The following is an 18,233-nucleotide window of genomic DNA, read 5'->3' on the forward strand; positions in this document are numbered from 1 at the left end:
TAATATTTGAAAGAATTTTAAAACCAAGATGCTTTAATGTCATGATGTGTGTTTATCATTTTGCAGTGATAGTGTCCACAATCATTCTCATTGTCTATGATTTTATTACTTTACTTACTTTGACGATGACCCCTAAAGAATAAATCAAACATTTACTCTGTGTTAGACTTTGAATCCAAACTGCACTAAAACACTATCATGATGGCTCTTTTTGTCTCTGTGAAAGGTTATCCTATGGTTTTGATCAGGACATTATTGGATTGCAGTATTTGAGCACATTAAATGTGGCCTACGTGAGATTACTTAGTTCTGGAATACTGAGTGCTGTGAAACTGCAGTGATAACATTTTGCAGCTCATGTGTCACTAGCTGGTTTGTGATACAGACACCGACAGCCAGAACAGCATCACACCTGTTCATGCAGACATGAGCTGACTCATATCATCATAAGGGGCGGATCCTGGACACACCTGTATGAGTTGCTAGGGAGTAATAAGCGAGCTTGAATGATAACAAACAGCACCGCCGCAATGAAGTGATGGTACAAGGATTGACTGGTTTCTGTTGACTCACAAGCATGCTGGATTACAATCAAAAGCATTGTGTGAATGGAACATTTGGATAGGATACAGAAAATAAACCCTGTGATTAATGATTTATTTTTTTGTTACCTGGTAGACATAGTAGAGTACATAAAAAGACAAAAGAGGAAAGGTCAAGATAAAGTAGATTTCTAATTCACTCATTAGATGTTGCACAATACAATGATAATTAATAACAGGCCTTTAACCATGAGAAATATGTTTTCCTGTATTTTGGGAGAATTTTAGACTGTATGTAACAGTCAGGTGACACCACAAACATTATGAACATGTTCATATTTCACCAGCACTGACTTTTCTGTAAATAATAATAATAATAATAAAAATATTTTTGCTTTGGATGTTGCGTGGTTTAAAAATGGTCTGCATACACTACAATGAGAAAACAGCAGTGCTGTTGTTCCAGTCTGCCGCCAGGGGACATCAGTGTGCAACAAAAGACTACAAGACACCGCAGCCCATTTGCACCCTTAATCGTCCTTCCATTGCCCTCCAAAAAATGGTCACGCTTCCAACCCACGGTAAAATGTATAATGTACAATATGGGTCATATATAAAAGATGTTTGCATGACATCAAAGTTTACCTAAATATATTTATTATAATTGCTTTATTATTAATCGTTTAGGAGGAACTGTACACACCTGAAATAATAATAAAAACAAACTAAGTAAGTAGTAAATGCCTTATTTGAGAAACGAAGAAAAAATACTGTTAAAAAGTTTTAAAAAAGATTTTAAAAAAGAGAGACAAAAATAAATAAATAAAAATACACATGCACTAGCACATAACGGCCAGGAGGGTGAGGCATTGCCAAATGCACATGTGGTGTAGATAAGGAGTCTACCATCACATGGTCAGATAAATATAGGTTATGAAGATATGAATCGAACCTCCCCGACAATTAACCGAGAAAAAGAAAGTTATTTATTCAACATGTCTGTGATGTTGAATTTGTATATTGGGGGGGGGGGGGGGGGACTAAGTGACCAAGTAAATGTAGTCTTTAATTTTGTGACTGTGGGCCCTGATAATAATTATCATAGTGAGTTATGAACATATCTTCAAGGTTTAAAAAAAGGGATTTACTCAAAATTTCACTGAGTAAAATGGTTGCTATTTAATGTGGTGATGCTTACTAGTGATTACTGCAAAACCGTTTCTAAGCTGTAGTCCATGTTTTGATTAAACATTTTAAAAGCAAAGTAATCATCCATCTGGGGTTCTGGGGTGATGTTAGGTTGATATAAGGCACTAAAAAAAATCTGGAACACAAACCTGAGCTGCTGGAGGTGGCCAAATCATTTATACAATTTAATAACCTCAAATCTGGTGGTGAAAAAAAAAATCGATGATTATTTTCACTACTTTAAGAAGAAAAAAAATAAAAATATTTTATCCGTACCATATGAGCATTGGTTTAAGTACACTTGAACATACTAGTTTATATCTTAGTTATAAACATACCACACAGGGAATCAGGGGCTGCCAGTGTTTAGAAGAAAACCTACGTGAGTTTTTAATTACAATAAGACAGCAGTTTGTGGTCATCGTCCCAAGCTTCTAAATAAACGTTATGTGCTACAGTTCAGTCTTAGACAAGGTAAATTATTGATTTCCCCGTCTCTCTTGGAGTCAGGCTACAGTTAACTAGGAGAAAACGAACTCCGTTTACTTTCAGTTTGAAAGCAAATTAAAACCTGCTCCCACTCACTTAATTGTCCCGAGTCATCAGTTAAAAATCAGCCCACTAATTGGTCATATTTGTGTAGACTTGAAGCACTACTTCTTATTGCGCGTAATATTGTTTGCTTAAATTGCTGGCACGCACAGTTGTTTTGTTTGCTGGAAATATAGGCGGGGACAACACTACAGTCCCTCCCCCTTCCCATTACAGAACATAATCTTACCTGTTGTTGATGTTTTAAATCTGAGAATATGTGGTTTTTATCTATGGTTTACGCTTAGACTACTTTATTATACCCAATCCTTAAATTATAGAAATATATAAATAGGCTACAAAGAACACCGAGACAGCAATGTGGCCGTTTATCAAAAATATATAGCATCACTCAGACAAACTTTGTACTAATTCCTTTTTTTTTCTTTATGCAGGGCCTATTTTAACCTATGTGATTACATTACGGTTCATTGTCTGACTGCAAGAGAAAGTGGTAGTTACCACTGGTTACAAGTGGCCACGTTAGGTTAAAGTGATTAGCCACATCCTACATGGGCAGGTGCGTTACCTGTGGCTTTCCCAGGAAGCAATTCTTTCGCTCTGGTGCTACAGCTCACCTACACAAACAGAATCAGCCGACAGAAAAAAGCGTGGGATAGTTTATGTCGTCGTTTCCCAATTCATCGCAATCCGCCTTTTGTTTCAGGACGCGTGTCTGCAGTCACTCCCGCACGGGTTTTGGTGTCAGACGGAGGGAAGTGCTTCCTGATAATAAGGAGGTGCGTCTTATTTCCATTCCAGTGATTGACTGCGCACGGCTTTCACCGCCGGAACTGGAGGTATTGACGCATTGTGGAGTCGACAGGGGGTAGCACTGCAACCCCGGCTTCGCTACACAACGGAGGCATCTGTAGGGGAAACCGCGATGGCCGTGGTGCAGCTCGAAACGGGGGACCATCAACCTGAGAACGGCTTCGTGTCACCCGAAACCACGTCGCCGGATTTGCTGACACGCATCGACAGCTCCGTTCTGCCATTTCTAGGTGGATTTGGGAAGTACCAGAAACAGCTGATTGTGCTGACATGGATTCCGGCGTTATTTATTGGATTCAGTCAGTTCTCTGATAATTTCCTCCTCGCCCAGCCAAACAGCACTTGTATCCAGCCTTTGGCAAATCTGACTAACCATAGTAGAGCTCATTCCTCGCTGTTAGGCAGGCCAAAAAACATTAGTGAGCGACCGGATCCAATTTATGTCAATGGAAGTTCCACAAACAACATCACGACCAGAATGTCTTGTAACAACAATGAGTTGACATTCGAGCTGCACACAGGACTTAAGGAAAATGTGGTTACTAAGGTAAGCTATCCATCTTGAGGATAGGGTGGGGGGTCCTTTGTATAATTTGTTATGCATCCTAATAATAGGGTCGATATTACATTAGTAAGATGCGCTTATTAACGCTGCAGTTACAGTGAAAAAACAAAACGGTTAGCCTTAAACGGCCAGGTTAAAATTCTGTCTGATTGTGTTGTGAAAGCACCTCGGTAGTGGTTGTGGTTATGCCTCCATTGTTGCAGTCTTCTCTCCACTTTGGGGCGTCTAGCACCGTCATCTCCAGTGCGGATTTACACAGCCACGAATTGGCTCACGTTGGACCTAAAAGTAGTAGGATTCAGGTGAGGGCATGCATGGTGCTGACAGTGAGTCATCGCACCATCTGACACAATGGGTGACCTGTCACAGAAACAAGCCACCATTGGCACATGGGGCAAACTGCCAGGGCTAGTGGAATTTGCCGGTCGGTTGTCGTAATGGATATAATAGACAGGGAGCATTTGATTTGGAGCAAAGGTCATCACTGTACTCTCTAGAATAATGCAACCCCATCCCTGATCAAACATCACTCGGCCAATTGCTGTCCTAACCAAACAGCAGTAAGATAATCTTATGGCTCTCATATTGGACACTTTCGGGTTGTTTGTGACTCAGGATTGAGGCCTTTGCATTCCAACATCTGTGCCTGCAGTCTTTGTAGTTGGACTGCAAGCTGCAGGAGGAACATTTTATATCTCCTTTTGCCAGTCTGCTTGTCTCCAGCTGCAGATGCTGCATGTGCATATGAGGATACAAACATTATTATTTTTGTACAAGAAAAAAGAAGAGCAGACCTTTTTCATTATTGGAAATATGCAAAAAATAATACTTATTAATTCTTAGAACAAGGTGCAATTAAACCTTAGAAATAATCTAAATGTTGTATAATCAGTTTGTTTAAAACCTTTAATGTCCACTATTGCTGTCACACACACACTCAGTTGAAGAGCACAGCAAGTCACATTCTAGCTGGCAGCAGCTGTACCTTTTCAAGGGTTTTTAAAAAAAGGATGAGCTTGGAAGCTTCACTGTATTGCACACTGCTCGCCTCCATTGTGGTGTCTGCTTTTCATTGATAATGTCCCTTATTACAATAAAGCAAATAAAATGCAGCTGTGGCATTTTAATTTAGCTGTGGGAGCTGGGGCAGTTGAAATCTTGATTTCATTTGCTGTCCACAGGGTAATTTGAGGGCCGGGGCTGCATAAAAGGCCAGCGTGATAAACTGTTGTCACGCACTAGGGGATTCTCACAAGTGCAGCTGAATATAAAGTCATACGTGAAAGAATTTGACTGGGTGGATGCAAATTACTAATAATCAGAACATTTCAGTTTCCCTGTGGCTAAAGCTGAAAACAGGTTTCCCATATGAAGGCTGATGATTTGAAAACAGTCATTGCTCTCTGCTCACGCTGCTGTTGCAATTTTGTACATGCTAAGATTTGTGTTGACACTACCACCTCTGCAGATCAGTAACGGGCCTGGACAGTTGCTAAAAGTGTCTGGTAATGCTCGTCTTCTCTAACTCCTGGCTGTCCACATTCAGACAAGGTCACGGTGAGGAGAAGCTGAATCGAATGGCACGCTGTCAAAATCCGAAATTGAAGCAAAAATATCTCTTGTGCTTGTACTTGTCATTTTCTTTTTCTATTTTGACACTGTCCCTCAGTCTTCCAGGCCTCCTTTTTTGCTCCCCCACCATAGAACACAAACTATAGAATGTAGCACTCGAATAGGAAGTGATGACTTGGCTTTTATCCCTGTGTTTGGATTGCCACAGAAAAACTGCACATCCCTGGGTCTGAGCTATCCATGACACACTATCCCTAAAAAGCAGAACAGAGTGCCAATTCTGACGAAACGCCTTAGTGTCTCTTACACACTGTCTGAAGACAATCTAATCCCACACTGCTCTGCACGAGGTCGGCACTTAAATACTTGTAGATATTCAAACTCTGTGCCATTTTTCCGAACTTGACACGTGATGAGGTGCCACTGCTCACACAGTGCTTTCTCAGGGTGACACAGAAAGAAGACAGCGTTGAAAGATCCAAAGTGGTTAATGTGGAGACCCATCCTAATTGAGTCAAAGCTCTCCTCAGGGTCCTTCTTAATTGAACCGAGCCTTTGAAATCAGAATATACCATTACTCAGACACAGTCTCTGTGCAACCTACCCTACTCATCTTGCTTTGGGATGGGCAGCAGCTGCACATACTGCCTGAAATAGTGGCCTGAGAACCTCTTCAAATGACAGATTAACCTCTCTAACTCATGCTTTATCAATTTGGTTGTTGTATGATAATCGGATGCACCGGGCAGTAAAGGACTGATGATGATGTAATATTTACATGATGGATTCTCCTCTTGGGAATTGGACTATCATGACACTTTAAAAAAGAATTACTTTTTCATTGTCAAAAACTTAAAAAAAAAAAAAAAAAGATGAAGTATCTCCTGATGTGTCTCTAAATTGCACTGCATTGCATTGTAAACCAGTTGTGTATTCCTCGCACTGAAATCAACAAGAAATGGCATTTTTAAATAATAAATGACCTAAATGATTAAATAAAGAACTGCTGATTGCTGAGCTGAAATGGTTAGCCAGTTAATCAGTTAGTTAATTGGAGCCCCGCGCTTTATTTAATAATTGAGAAATATAATTGAGAACATTAGAATAACTGTTAGGAGCAGACGGATTGATTAACCAATCAAACAACTGTTTAGCTGTGCCCGTACTGCACTCATACAACTGTGCCATCTTCATGTTGTTCTCCTCGTAGTGTAGGTTAGGTTCTTATGAATGTGATAAGGACGCTATGTTTTAAAAGCCTTGGTGGGTACACCCAGACACGGTATCTCTAACTCGAGGCTGCACACCCATAGATCTGAAAGATGATACTGTAGCTGAACACCCATGCAGGCCCCTCTGCTCTGTGTCCCTTCATGCTGTTTACCCAGCTGGTTGGCTCCTTCCACAGACTCTGGATCAGTGCGGGACACTTTGAAATAGCCTCAGCTGTCGAAAGGCGACGACCCCGCTGCAGATACCCAGTCAGCACACAATGACAGCCTCTCACAGTGTCAGCTGGGAGGAAAGATGCTTGTGTGACCAGATGATAAAACTCTGCTGAGGCGCTGTGTGTGTGTGACAAGAATGTGTGCTGTGCCGCTCTTTTCTGATAAGTGCTGTTTTGGAACAGGGAGGGGTGAAAGCTGTGACCCTTTGCTATGGTTTAAGTTTGTGTTTTCTATGGATGGTGTGATGGAATTTGGGTAATAGGAGTAATGGCTTTTCAATACATATGAAGTCTGACTGTTGACAGATATATGTAGTTGTGCTAACTATCAACAACAGGAGGGCATGAATAATACATGGTCAGGCAAAGGTTTGTTGTTTCACAAGCTGTCACTGTTGATCACAGTAAAATAACACTGCCATCAGCCAACTTGTCAAACATGGTATGGTATCTTATGTAATGTTTAGCATAGCCTGCATCTGAAACATGTTCACACTGATAATGTGACATCAGGTTCAGTCCCTAAGGCTGCAGATCCAGCATCACATGTGTAATGTTCCCTTTTTTGACTTCTTTTACCCCATATTTTCAGTGTGTTATGGGACGCATACTATAGGTCTATGTTTTTCCAAGAACTCACCCTCCTTATACAATAGTTTGTTATATCCTCACCCAGCTACCACCACAATATAGGGTTTCACCCCTCCAGCGGTGGTAAAACTTGCACTTGGAAGCAGACAGAGTCAGATAACCTCAGTGATGGTCTGTTGCTAGGCAGTAACTATGCAGCAGTCTCTCCCTGTGTTTTCTGCTGTCTCCTCACAACTGCTTTTGAGCATTTCTTTCCCTCTCTCTGTCTCTCTCTCTCTCTCTCTGTCTCTTTCTATCCAGTTATCTTTTGCATAAATGTGTTCCCTGCTTTATTTTTTTGCTTCTCCCTCCATATCTTTGTATGTTCTGTGGTTACATTGTACAATTATGCCTCCTTCCCCCTGTGCTTGCCTTCATCTCTCTCTCCCCCCCTCCCTCCTCTGTGGCCTGCTCCCTCTCCTTTGAAACCCCCACCCACCACTGTGTAGTTCAGCGAGTGCAAAAATGTGCAGCTGTGGTTGAGCATCTTCATCTCAGTGGACTCGATGGTCTAGACTGATCACTGGTGGTCGTTCTTTTGTAAGAGATCAACAGATTTCCTTGAGATTTTGACTGATTTGATCTTAGCCCTTTCATGGTTTGCATCTTATCTCAGCTAAGTGATTCATGTGTACAGAAGCAGTCTCTCTCACTGACTTCTATTCATTACTCACAAAATGAGCAAGACAATAGCAAGGAAACAAGTGACAAATCAAACCTGACAAAAAGCATGGATCTGACTCAAGGTGATGATGAATCTAAATTTTAAAGATGCTATTTTTCTGTTATGGCTTAAATATTTGTCATCCCATGTCTCCCTGGCTTTTCTAAAAACCGTATGCCCAGTAATGGCTGTTGCACAGATAAAGAACAAGGTTTTAGTCAAAGTTCGAAACAGAGTTAAATGATCTAGAAGTAACCTTAATAACAGCTGGTCAAGCCTTCTACTGTAGAAAGGTCCTTTATGAACACAGGATACAGGGACACATACTTTATGAAAGGAAGGCCGATAATACGGTCCAACAATTCAAAGAGACATGTTAGCTGACTCTCCCTGGGAACAAGCATGTAATACAACTGATAAGTGACAGAAGCCATCATGCAAATTACACCCGTGTTTTCCTGCTTCTGTTAAAGCGTGTTAAAATGCAGATATTTTTGACATTCAGCAGGTTTTTGTTTTTTTTTTAATTCACATGCAAAATAAATGGGCAAAATAGGAATTCCACAGTGTGTGAGCTGTTTTTTCTTCTTCTTTACATTAAATCTACAGATACATTATGAATGTTTTTATATGCTCCTATAAATTTGTTGCCTTGTGTGTACTTGCACTGAGTCTTTAGAAAAATGCTCTATAAATAAAGATAATTTGTTATATTGAAATGATCCAAGTGGTTGTTGTGTAACTCTGTCTGCAGTGGTTACTTCCTCATGTTGAGTGCTGCTCTATTACCAACCTTTAAAAATGATCCCTGTTTCATTTTTAGGCTGACTTTGTCCAAATGAAGGCAATGGTTAAAGTAAAAATATGAGCAGACAGCAGGGTGAGCTTATTTATTAGTCAGTCCATTTCCTGACTAGTAAGTTATATTCTTTTTGTAAATTCCATTTTTTAATTTTATTTTTTAACTAACATTCATATTCTAGACTGGTTTGGTCACTTTTATAAAGGTTGCATAAAACAGCCTGGTATATTAAAAGCATTGAGCAAAGTATGTAACCCCGCTTTTTGTAATTTGTAGGATTCTCTTTTCCAAAACTTTTAATTACCGTTAAAGTTAATGAAGGCTTTGAAATAAAGCACATTAATGATGCCAAGCAATCTAAATGAAGCCACAGACAGTTTAAATGCCTTTAACACACGTAAGACATTGCTGCTTTGTCTGTAGCGTGTGATTTGGGGAATGCTGATGTTCGTGTTTTATAACACTGGTCATCTGTCTGTGGTCGCCTACATATGTCAGTTCTGCTCAGTCACCAGTCTTCCAGCTCTGCTGATACATGTCGTCATAGTGTGTTTTACTGTAGATTGAAATGCGAGTTTTATTTTGGTAGTCTCTCCAGCTTCCAGTTTCTGTTTTTTATAGTCTTTGCTGTCTTGTGGTTGCGCAAAAGAAACTTGTTTTCTCCTCTGCGTTTTTCTGTGTCTGACATCGATACTGAAACCATGCATGAGTGGCATGTGTGAGTCATGTGACTGCTTGGTGGCTCTGTGTAATTCCTGGGGCATTCCATTTTGAGCACGTCACTATGGTAGAGTTTACGATAGGTTATGACCCTTCAGAAACAACCCAAATACAAAAGTAAAAGAAACAAAAAGCCTTTTGCTAATTTCACTTTGTACTTGAGCGTATGGTAGACTTACTACATACATAGACTTGCCTGAGCCAACCTTTATGTAAATTTGAAAAAAGCCCCTCCCCCCATCCAAACTACTACTGCTACAGCAGATGATCTTAAAGTAATGTCCTTCAGAGATCTAAAAAATAAAAACTGCTAAGACCTGACACAGGACCTGGGAGATACATCTAATCCTTCAGCTGGGCCATATACTCTTCACTAATGCTTTATTATAAATGGTCTCAGTGGCTATCAAGAAGCCATTCTTAAAGAAGCAAAACTGGGGGGAAAAGGCTGTGATATGCCAAATTACACAAGAAGTGGGGCTGTATTTCAGCCAGTGGTGTTGGGGATCTTGTCAAAACTTGTACAGAAAAGCGTACAATGTAACACTTCCACTCATGGATTGACCTCCCCAGAACCTCAACATTATTGAAGCGGTTGCAAATTATCATCACAGAAAAGGAAACAAAAGGCAGCCCACGTCCATTTGAATGTACTTCAAGCAGCCTGGGGACTCCTGAGGACTGCTTAAAAGAATTTACAAGAAAGCATGCCTAAGGTAACTGGAAACTCCTTTTAACCCTACAACCTAACCTTCCATGTGACCTGACATGCAGCTCCTGAAAAGTATAACTACACGTCGGGATGACACAGCCCACAATGACTGAATGGCTTGGAAGGTTAAGGTGAAAGGTTAAAAGGGGTTTCTGGTTACAACACAAGTTACACACACAAAAAAAAAAAAATCTACATTGTATCTCTAAATCACACTTAAGAGAGTTCAGGCTTTTGAATAAACGCTGTTAAAGAATAAAGATGGGCAGACTAAATAATAACTTTTCATAGATTATACAAATTCAGTTTTTGCCTTTATATACCGCATTTCCACATATGCTTACACACACATTAGTACATTTTTTGTAAACGTGCCAACTTTTACCCCTTCCTCAGATGCATAATCATTACAATGCCAGTGATAGTCAAAGCTGTAAGTTCAAATCTAAAACGTGCGTGTTGAGTCTGCTTGTCACAACCTCTTGCTGGAGAGAAAAAAACAGGGTGTACCTACATGCAGAGACAAGTCTACACCACATCGTTGTCATATTCTAGGAATCACTTTTTTTTCTCTTTTTTTTTTTTTGCAGGGATTCAGTCACAAAGTAAAAGTAGAGTTACTGTATTATAGGTCACCATCTTGACAGCCTACATAGAAACAAAAATAAATGATGTAATAAGAAAGTGTTTGCTTATGTGGAGTTAACCTTGATTATCGACTTAAGTAAGGTTCTCCAACTAATAAAGGAAAACGCCTAATGTGTAATTCATCATATATATATTGCATTGCTTTTGAACCAGGCAGAATGTAATTGAAGAATTTGTGCTTAAATAAGTAATCATAAGTGAACTATAGCGAAATATCATGTTTGGCAAGATGCTCTGTTTTGGAGCATTGGTGTCTTGTCGGGATTAAATAACAGAAAAAAAATATGTTGATATTGTGTCAGTGTTGCTATAGACTAAATACCAAGAAGCTCTTCTGTTGCAGGGTATATCCTTCTTACATATCAAAGCGTTATGAGTGATGATATTTGTCAATGAATTAGACAAACTTAGAGGTGAATGTTAATCAAGAGATAAAAATGCAGCATACTCAAAAAATAATATTGATCTTTGTCCTCTACATTATCTACACAGCATCATTTTCTTGAAACTAATACCTGTTTATTTGTCTCTACAGTGGAGTCTGATTGGTGAGTCAGCATGGAAAGTCCATATTGCAAAGTTTTCTCTGTTGGTTGGATCCATCTTTGGATATCTGGTGTTTGGAATATTAGCAGACTGGTAAGACTTTCACACCATCCTTAATTGAAAGATCATGCAAACCTTAAAGGTGTTTTATGCTTATTACAAGTGTCATTTTTGCTCTTACCTTATTCTGTAGGTTTGGCCGCCACCCAGTGCTGATCATATCAGTACTGTTCATGTTGGTGTTTGGTTTTACTGTGGCCTTTTCTAGGAACGCCCCCATGTTCAGCACATTGCGTTTCTTTGAGGGCTTCTGCCTGGCAGGAATCACCCTTTCTCTCTACGTCCTTAGTAAGTAATTCAGTTACTCCCTACTAAAAGTCCCTTGGGTTCCTTTGTCAAACACCTTATATCCTCAGGTAGTTGCTAAGGTTGTTTGTTCATTACATGAAAGAAAACAATGGAAGGTTTCCTAGAAAAACACAATAACAGTTTTGTTACATGAAACGGCAGCTTTTCAATTCAATTCGGGTTTTATTTATATAGCGCAAAATCGCCACAGAAGTCACCCCAAGCTTTACAGTGTCAAGTAAAGACCCTACAATAATACAGAGAGAGCAGAGAAACCCCAACAATCAGATGACCCCCTATCAGCAAGCGCTTTGGCGACAGTGGGAAGGAGAAACTCTTTTAGTGGAAAGAAATCTCAGGAGAGAAATTTCTCCCTGCAGAAACAGGGTTAGGGAGATGCACTCAGCTGCCTGCCAGTTGGAGGTGAAGGAACAAAGACAGGACAAAAGGCACGCTGTGAAAGAGAGCCAGACATTAATAATAATCTATGATTAAATGTAGACTGATATATAAACACATTGTTAGAAAATCTTACCTGTAGGTAGCTTGTTAGTTGGCTAACTTACACTCTGTTGTGTTATTTGAAAATTTCAACCTCCAAGTTGCTCTTTTTCACAAGTCCAACTTCATACAGCTGTTTAAATATTCATATGATGGTTATACACAGTCATAAAGAACTAAGTACACGTCATGAATCAGTATCTTGTACGGCCACCTTTAGGAGCAATAACTTGAAGTAATGGATTTCTGCTTGACTTAATCAGTCCCTCACTTGCTTGTGGAGGAATTTTGGCTCACTGTATTGCTTCATTTCTTTGAGGTTTGTAGGCATTCAATTATGCACAGCTCTCCTGACGTTCTGCCACAACATTTCTTGCAGGATGAGGCCTGGACTTGAGTGGGCCATTGATTGCAACACCTTAATTCTTTTTTTTTTTTTTTTTTTTTTTTGTAGAAAATCTGCAGATTTTAGGCTGTGCTTGGGACCTTAGGCCCTCATTCACTAAAAGTACTTACACAAAAATCTGTGCACAATTTGCACGTACAAAAGTGTCACACATAAATCTGTGATTTACCAAAATTTTCTTACCCGAGTTTATTTGTTAGTACTAGTAGTAGGTAAATTAGAATAAATTCAGGTTGAATACTATTACTACTACTGCTACTATTGTTACTAATATTAATGCTACTAATACTAATAATATGATTGCTAGTTTTTGGTCATTATTTATAATTTTCACAAACACCATAAGCCACAAAATACTTGGACTCCACCATTTAAAAAAACAGGCTTTAATCCTTTGGTTTAAATATATTACATTATTCTCCTATATCATCTTATCAACAGTGACTTCTACCATTGTTGGATGTCATCAGTTAGTCTAATTTTTTGACTAAGTGACTGCTGATTTATTTATTTATTTTCTTATTTGATGCCCCCACTTAGGCCAAATTGAATGTCTTAGGCCAAAAGTCATTTCAAAGACCAATATTTAAGCCTGAGGCTCACTTTTTTTTTTCCATGGGAGTGATGACTCTCTGGAACGCTGTGCCTTTTCTGCCTTCCTAAACACCTTCCTTATAGAGAAATTTGAGTGTGGCAGTTGGTATGCAGATTGCACCAGGCTGTTGGTCTGGAATGATTCTGATTTACTACCATACACATAAGAAAGAAAATAGGTTGGTGCGCATGCTTCATAAATCTGACAGTAATTTATTTTGTACGCACGTATTTTTGGCTAAGGGTAAGAATGTTTCCACACACATACTAGTAAATGAGGAGCGTTGTCCTGTTGCGTTACTCACTTTTGGTCAAGGTTTAGATGTCAGGCATTTGACTCTAGATTACTTTGGTAAACAGAAGAGTTCATGGTCAGCCTAATGACTGCAGGGTGCACATGTCCTGTGGCTGCAAAGAAAATGCCAATTCATCACCCCTCCACCTCCGTGCTTGACAGTCAGTATGAGGTCTTGAGGTCTGATATCTTTTGTTTGCTTTTCACCAAACATGGCACTGTGCGTCATGGCCAAACACTGGCGTCTTTAGTCTCATCTGTCCAAAGGACATTATTCCAGACATTTTATGGTTTGTTCAGATGCAACTTTAAAAACTAGGCTGAGCCTAACCTATACTGATTCACTCTTTTTCTCAGTGTTCTACAGATTCTAAATCTGTATAATCTGGTATGTAGCTCAGGTTCTACAGACCTTTTGCAGGTTTCTGAGCAGTGCACAGTCTTCGGGTACATTTCCAGGAAAGACTGTGGTTGTGTTAACACTTATCTGAATACCCCATACCAGCGAACTGCCCAAACCTCTGCTTTCATTGAAGTGGTCACACTTATTAATGATGAGTTAATCAAGTGGGCTTGATTAGCAGCATCTGGCTGCTTGCTGCGTACCCTCTTAATTCCTATGGAAGCAGTAAGGGTGTACTTGATTTTTCACATGACTGTGTAGTCCTTTCTGGAGTACTTTCTTTTTCATGTGACTGTAGCTAAGTAATGTTAATGGAAATAGGTTTAAGCTAACAGCTTTCTGAAAGAGCTCATAATTTTATAAGAATGTTGCCTTGAAAAGAGTCTGCTGATTAAAAGCGCTTTTTGGCTGGACTGTAATTAAACTTCTGTAAATCATGTTAAGGGCACGACCCAGTGCCATCACCATACTTAATTAAATGTGCTACAAAGATAATTTGTTTACAGTGTGTACCTGGATTTGAACTTTTACTAGGTGCCAAATTACTTAACTGCTCATGCAAATGCTTACTGCATATGAAAACCAGTGTATTCATAGTACTTGTTTTTGTTTTTTAATAATGATAAAGTAAAAACATTAATGTAAAAAAGCAGTAGATCACTCAACAGTTATTCACAGTGTCCAATGCAAGAACTGCTTGTTAACAAATCAAAATCTTCCCTTTCACTCCTCTGTTCATTCCTAAATAACATATTGGTTACTTGTTGGTCTTGGTGGTTTAGTTAAACTGGTTTGTTTTCGGTTTGGCTGCTTGCAGAGGAAGTAAGAGCCAGTTTGTTTACACATCATGATCAGAGTTCCTTGTTGATACTGTGCGAATCAGGTGTATTAAGTCTATATACATCATACAAATACGTGTTTGCTTCGGTGTCTCTGTCTATCTGTTCCCTCTTTGCGACACTGTCACTGTTTTTACTAACAAGCTTACATGCTTGTCTCCCCCCCCCCCCCCCCCCCCCCCCACCCCCAAAAAATAAATAAATAAAAAATTATTCCCTGAAAAGCCTTCGGTTAATCCAAATTGCAAGAGGTACTGACAGGGACCCGAAAGAGAGAGCACATTTCTCCTGTTTTGGCTTCCCTTCATTGGCTTCCTGTTAAATCCAGAATTGAATTCAAAATCCTGCTCCTCACATACAAGGTCTTAAATAATCAGGCCCCATCTTATCTTAATGACCTTGTAGTACCATACCACCCTATTAGAGCACTTCGCTCTCGCACTGCAGGCCTACTTGTTGTTCCTAGAGTATTTAAAAGTAGAATGGGTGTCAGAGCCTTCAGTTTTCAGGCCCCTCTTCTGTGGAACCAGCTTCCAGTTTGGATTCGGGAGACAAACACTATCTCTACTTTTAAGATTAGTCTTAAAACTTTCCTATGTGATAAAGCATATAGTTAGGGCTGGACCAGGTGACCCTGAATCTCCCTTAGTTATGCTGCAATAGACGTAGGCTGCCGGGGGATTCCCCTGATGCGTTGAGTTTTTCCTTTCTAGTCACCTTTCTCACTTACTATGTGTTAATAGACCTCTCTGCATTGAATCATATCTGTTATAAATCTTTCTCTCTTCCACATTATGTCTTTATCCTGTTTTCCTTCTCTCATCCCAATTGGTCGCAGCAGATTTGCCGGTGGTTTCTTCCTGTTTAAAAGGAAGTTTTTCCTTCCCACTGTCTCCAAAGTGCTTGCCCATAGGGGGTCATATGATTGTTGGGTTTTTCTCTGTATCTATTATTGTACGATCTACTGTACAATATAAAGCACCTTGAGGCAACTGTTGTTGTGATTTGGCGCTATATAAATAAAATTGAATTGAATTGAAGGTATTCCACTTTAATACTTGCCTGTAGCCGAGGATAGTGATCAGCTGAAAGAAGAGTAATTATGTTGCACTAACCTATTAACATCTATTAAACTGAATGCCTATGCGGGCATAAATTCTCATTACTTACAAACTACCAACCTGCTTAGCTCTAAATTGAACTCTTTCATTTTCATTTACGTGAACCACCATTTTTTTCCTCCTTTAATCTTTGTTACTTCTAATCAATAATCTAATAAGGACAAAAGTGGTTGTCTTCACTACACTTTCCCATCACTGCAGGAAGAGTCTGTAGACACTGTAATATTTCTGGAGATAAATCATCTCTCTTAATGTGACCTTCAATCTGAACGGTAAAGTAATAGTTTGTGAATATGTTGTGCTGTGCTGCGTCCTAGTAATTGGCGATGCAGTTGATGAACGTTCTCGGCTCAGCGGTGGATCCTTAAGAGCCTCTTTGGCTACAGTAATTGACCAGTGCAGAGGCAAGGGAAAAAGGACAAATGAGAGAGAGGGAGCAAGGACGAGATGATGAAGGACGGGGCCCTCAGCATCCTTGTCATTCTAATTTAATCCACGCTGCGTACCTTGAAAAGCTTTACAGCACACCCAGAATGGTGGGACTGTTTTTGTCTGCTCCCAGTACAAAGGGGTGAGATGGAAAGAGGCAAAGGGGTAGACTTGAACCCATCAAATTTAAATTAACCTGACATTTAGTCATCGTTTTCAACAAGTTTGTGGTTTAATCATCCTCAGTAGAGTGGTTGGAGAGTTTTGGAGTCATCATATTTATTTTTTTATGTTTTTTCCTCCCCTCTCGCTCTCTTTTTTACATTCTTTTTTTTTGTTATATTTGTCATCATTAAACAGACTGCAAAACGGAGAGTCAAACAAAACAAGAAGAGTAATTATTGAATAGTTGAGCTAGTCATTTGTAAATAAAATGGGATCATCTCAAAAGCTTCATTGCAACATTCCAGAACCATTTTAATGAATCATCTCTAGTCAGAGACCAAGATAACATTTGTTCCCCTGGTTCCAGTGAACACACAAGTGCATAAAAATTAGTTATACACTTCCTCGTTGAAGTAGCTATTCTGATCAAGAGAGGAAATTTTAGTTTTTTGCAGAGGCGCTATAAGACGTAGCGCACATTCTACATAACCTACAGCATAAAATATGCACACAGATTACTGTTAGATGTTTTCCACTTTAATCGCATTCAATACTTTTTCGTATTTGATCTAATATAACTTAACTTTGGCTTAACTTTATTGCAATCTAAATGGTAGTAAAGTGAATAAAGTTGTCATAAACATGCTGTAATTTGATGTGTTCCTTCTCCTTTCTGGGAGGTCTAGTGTTTGCCAATAATATATCAAACATTATATTTAGAGTCTTTATAGCTTGATAGAAAACTAACCCTAGAGGTAGTTGGGTTCATCATAAATCCCCAGGGCCAGGACTGGAGGTGGATAACGCAATCATTGATGTTGATCCATTTGCATTAACTGTAAACAGAGAATCTTCTCAGTTAACTTGCTTCAGTCTGTCATTAGAATAAAGATTACTAGTTCCTCATTTACATATAAAAATGAGGCAGTTAAACCCAAACAGCAGTCTTACAGTATTATATAATAATCCTTCCATGATGGTGCAGGGTTTCCCATTTCATTCCATACTTATTAAAAACACATTCCTTAGCAAAAAAACAACAAATCAGTTTCAGTAGGATTTGTATCTTTCTAACATCGTTATGATTATCCTTTTATACTACAGATCTTTGTAGTCCTGCTGCACTGTAAGATGTAATACACTCAGGTTGCGCAGGGATTAGCTGGACAGCTGTATGTTTGATCTTTGTGCAGGTTTTGTGTTGCCATACTGCCGCCCTTATTTCTAATAATGTTCGGCCCCTGTCACGTGATATTTTCCCTGCAGCCACTCTGTATTGACAAAACTGCTCTACAGCTGCTCGAAGAGTAGGAACACGGTCATGCAGTAACATGTTGTTAGAGAGAATGGATCATTTTATTTTGTGGAAAACATGCATTGCCTTCGCAAGTGTGTCACATATTTAAAAGTTTAGGAAACATTGTAGTCTTGACACTCAGTCATATCACATGCAGCATTGTAAACCACATGACCTTCGTTTGTGGCTTGCTTTGTTTTATCCTGCTTTCAACAGGAAGCCAGAGTCAAATCCCAAGTTCAGCTGTGTTTGCACTGGAGACATTACACTAATCCCCCATTTCTCATCCATCCATGTGCTAGTTTCATTATATGCACCATGGAGAGTGAGAAACATCATGTGCAATAATTTTGATCTAGAAAATCTTATGATGATTGCAATCTTCCTGTTTAATTTGACTGAAAGTTTTAATCATCTTTATTTAGCTAGTATAT

General features: G+C 39.3%; 1 protein-coding gene across 1 annotated transcript in view; it reads left to right on the forward strand.

Annotated features, from left to right (window-relative positions):
* The first annotated feature begins 2,862 nt into the window (after nucleotides 1-2,862).
* The window catches only part of LOC101474448 (solute carrier family 22 member 23), a 38,006-nt gene continuing 22,635 nt past the window's right edge, over nucleotides 2,863-18,233 (forward strand). The window contains exons 1-3 of the mRNA XM_004542741.4: nucleotides 2,863-3,642; nucleotides 11,391-11,494; nucleotides 11,595-11,749. Coding sequence (XP_004542798.2) covers nucleotides 3,208-3,642; nucleotides 11,391-11,494; nucleotides 11,595-11,749 — 694 coding nt within the window. The 5' untranslated portion in view covers nucleotides 2,863-3,207. The remainder of the gene's footprint in view (nucleotides 3,643-11,390; nucleotides 11,495-11,594; nucleotides 11,750-18,233) is intronic.

Source organism: Maylandia zebra, linkage group LG18, assembly GCF_041146795.1.
Source record: "Maylandia zebra isolate NMK-2024a linkage group LG18, Mzebra_GT3a, whole genome shotgun sequence".
Lineage (NCBI taxonomy): Eukaryota > Metazoa > Chordata > Actinopteri > Cichliformes > Cichlidae > Maylandia > Maylandia zebra.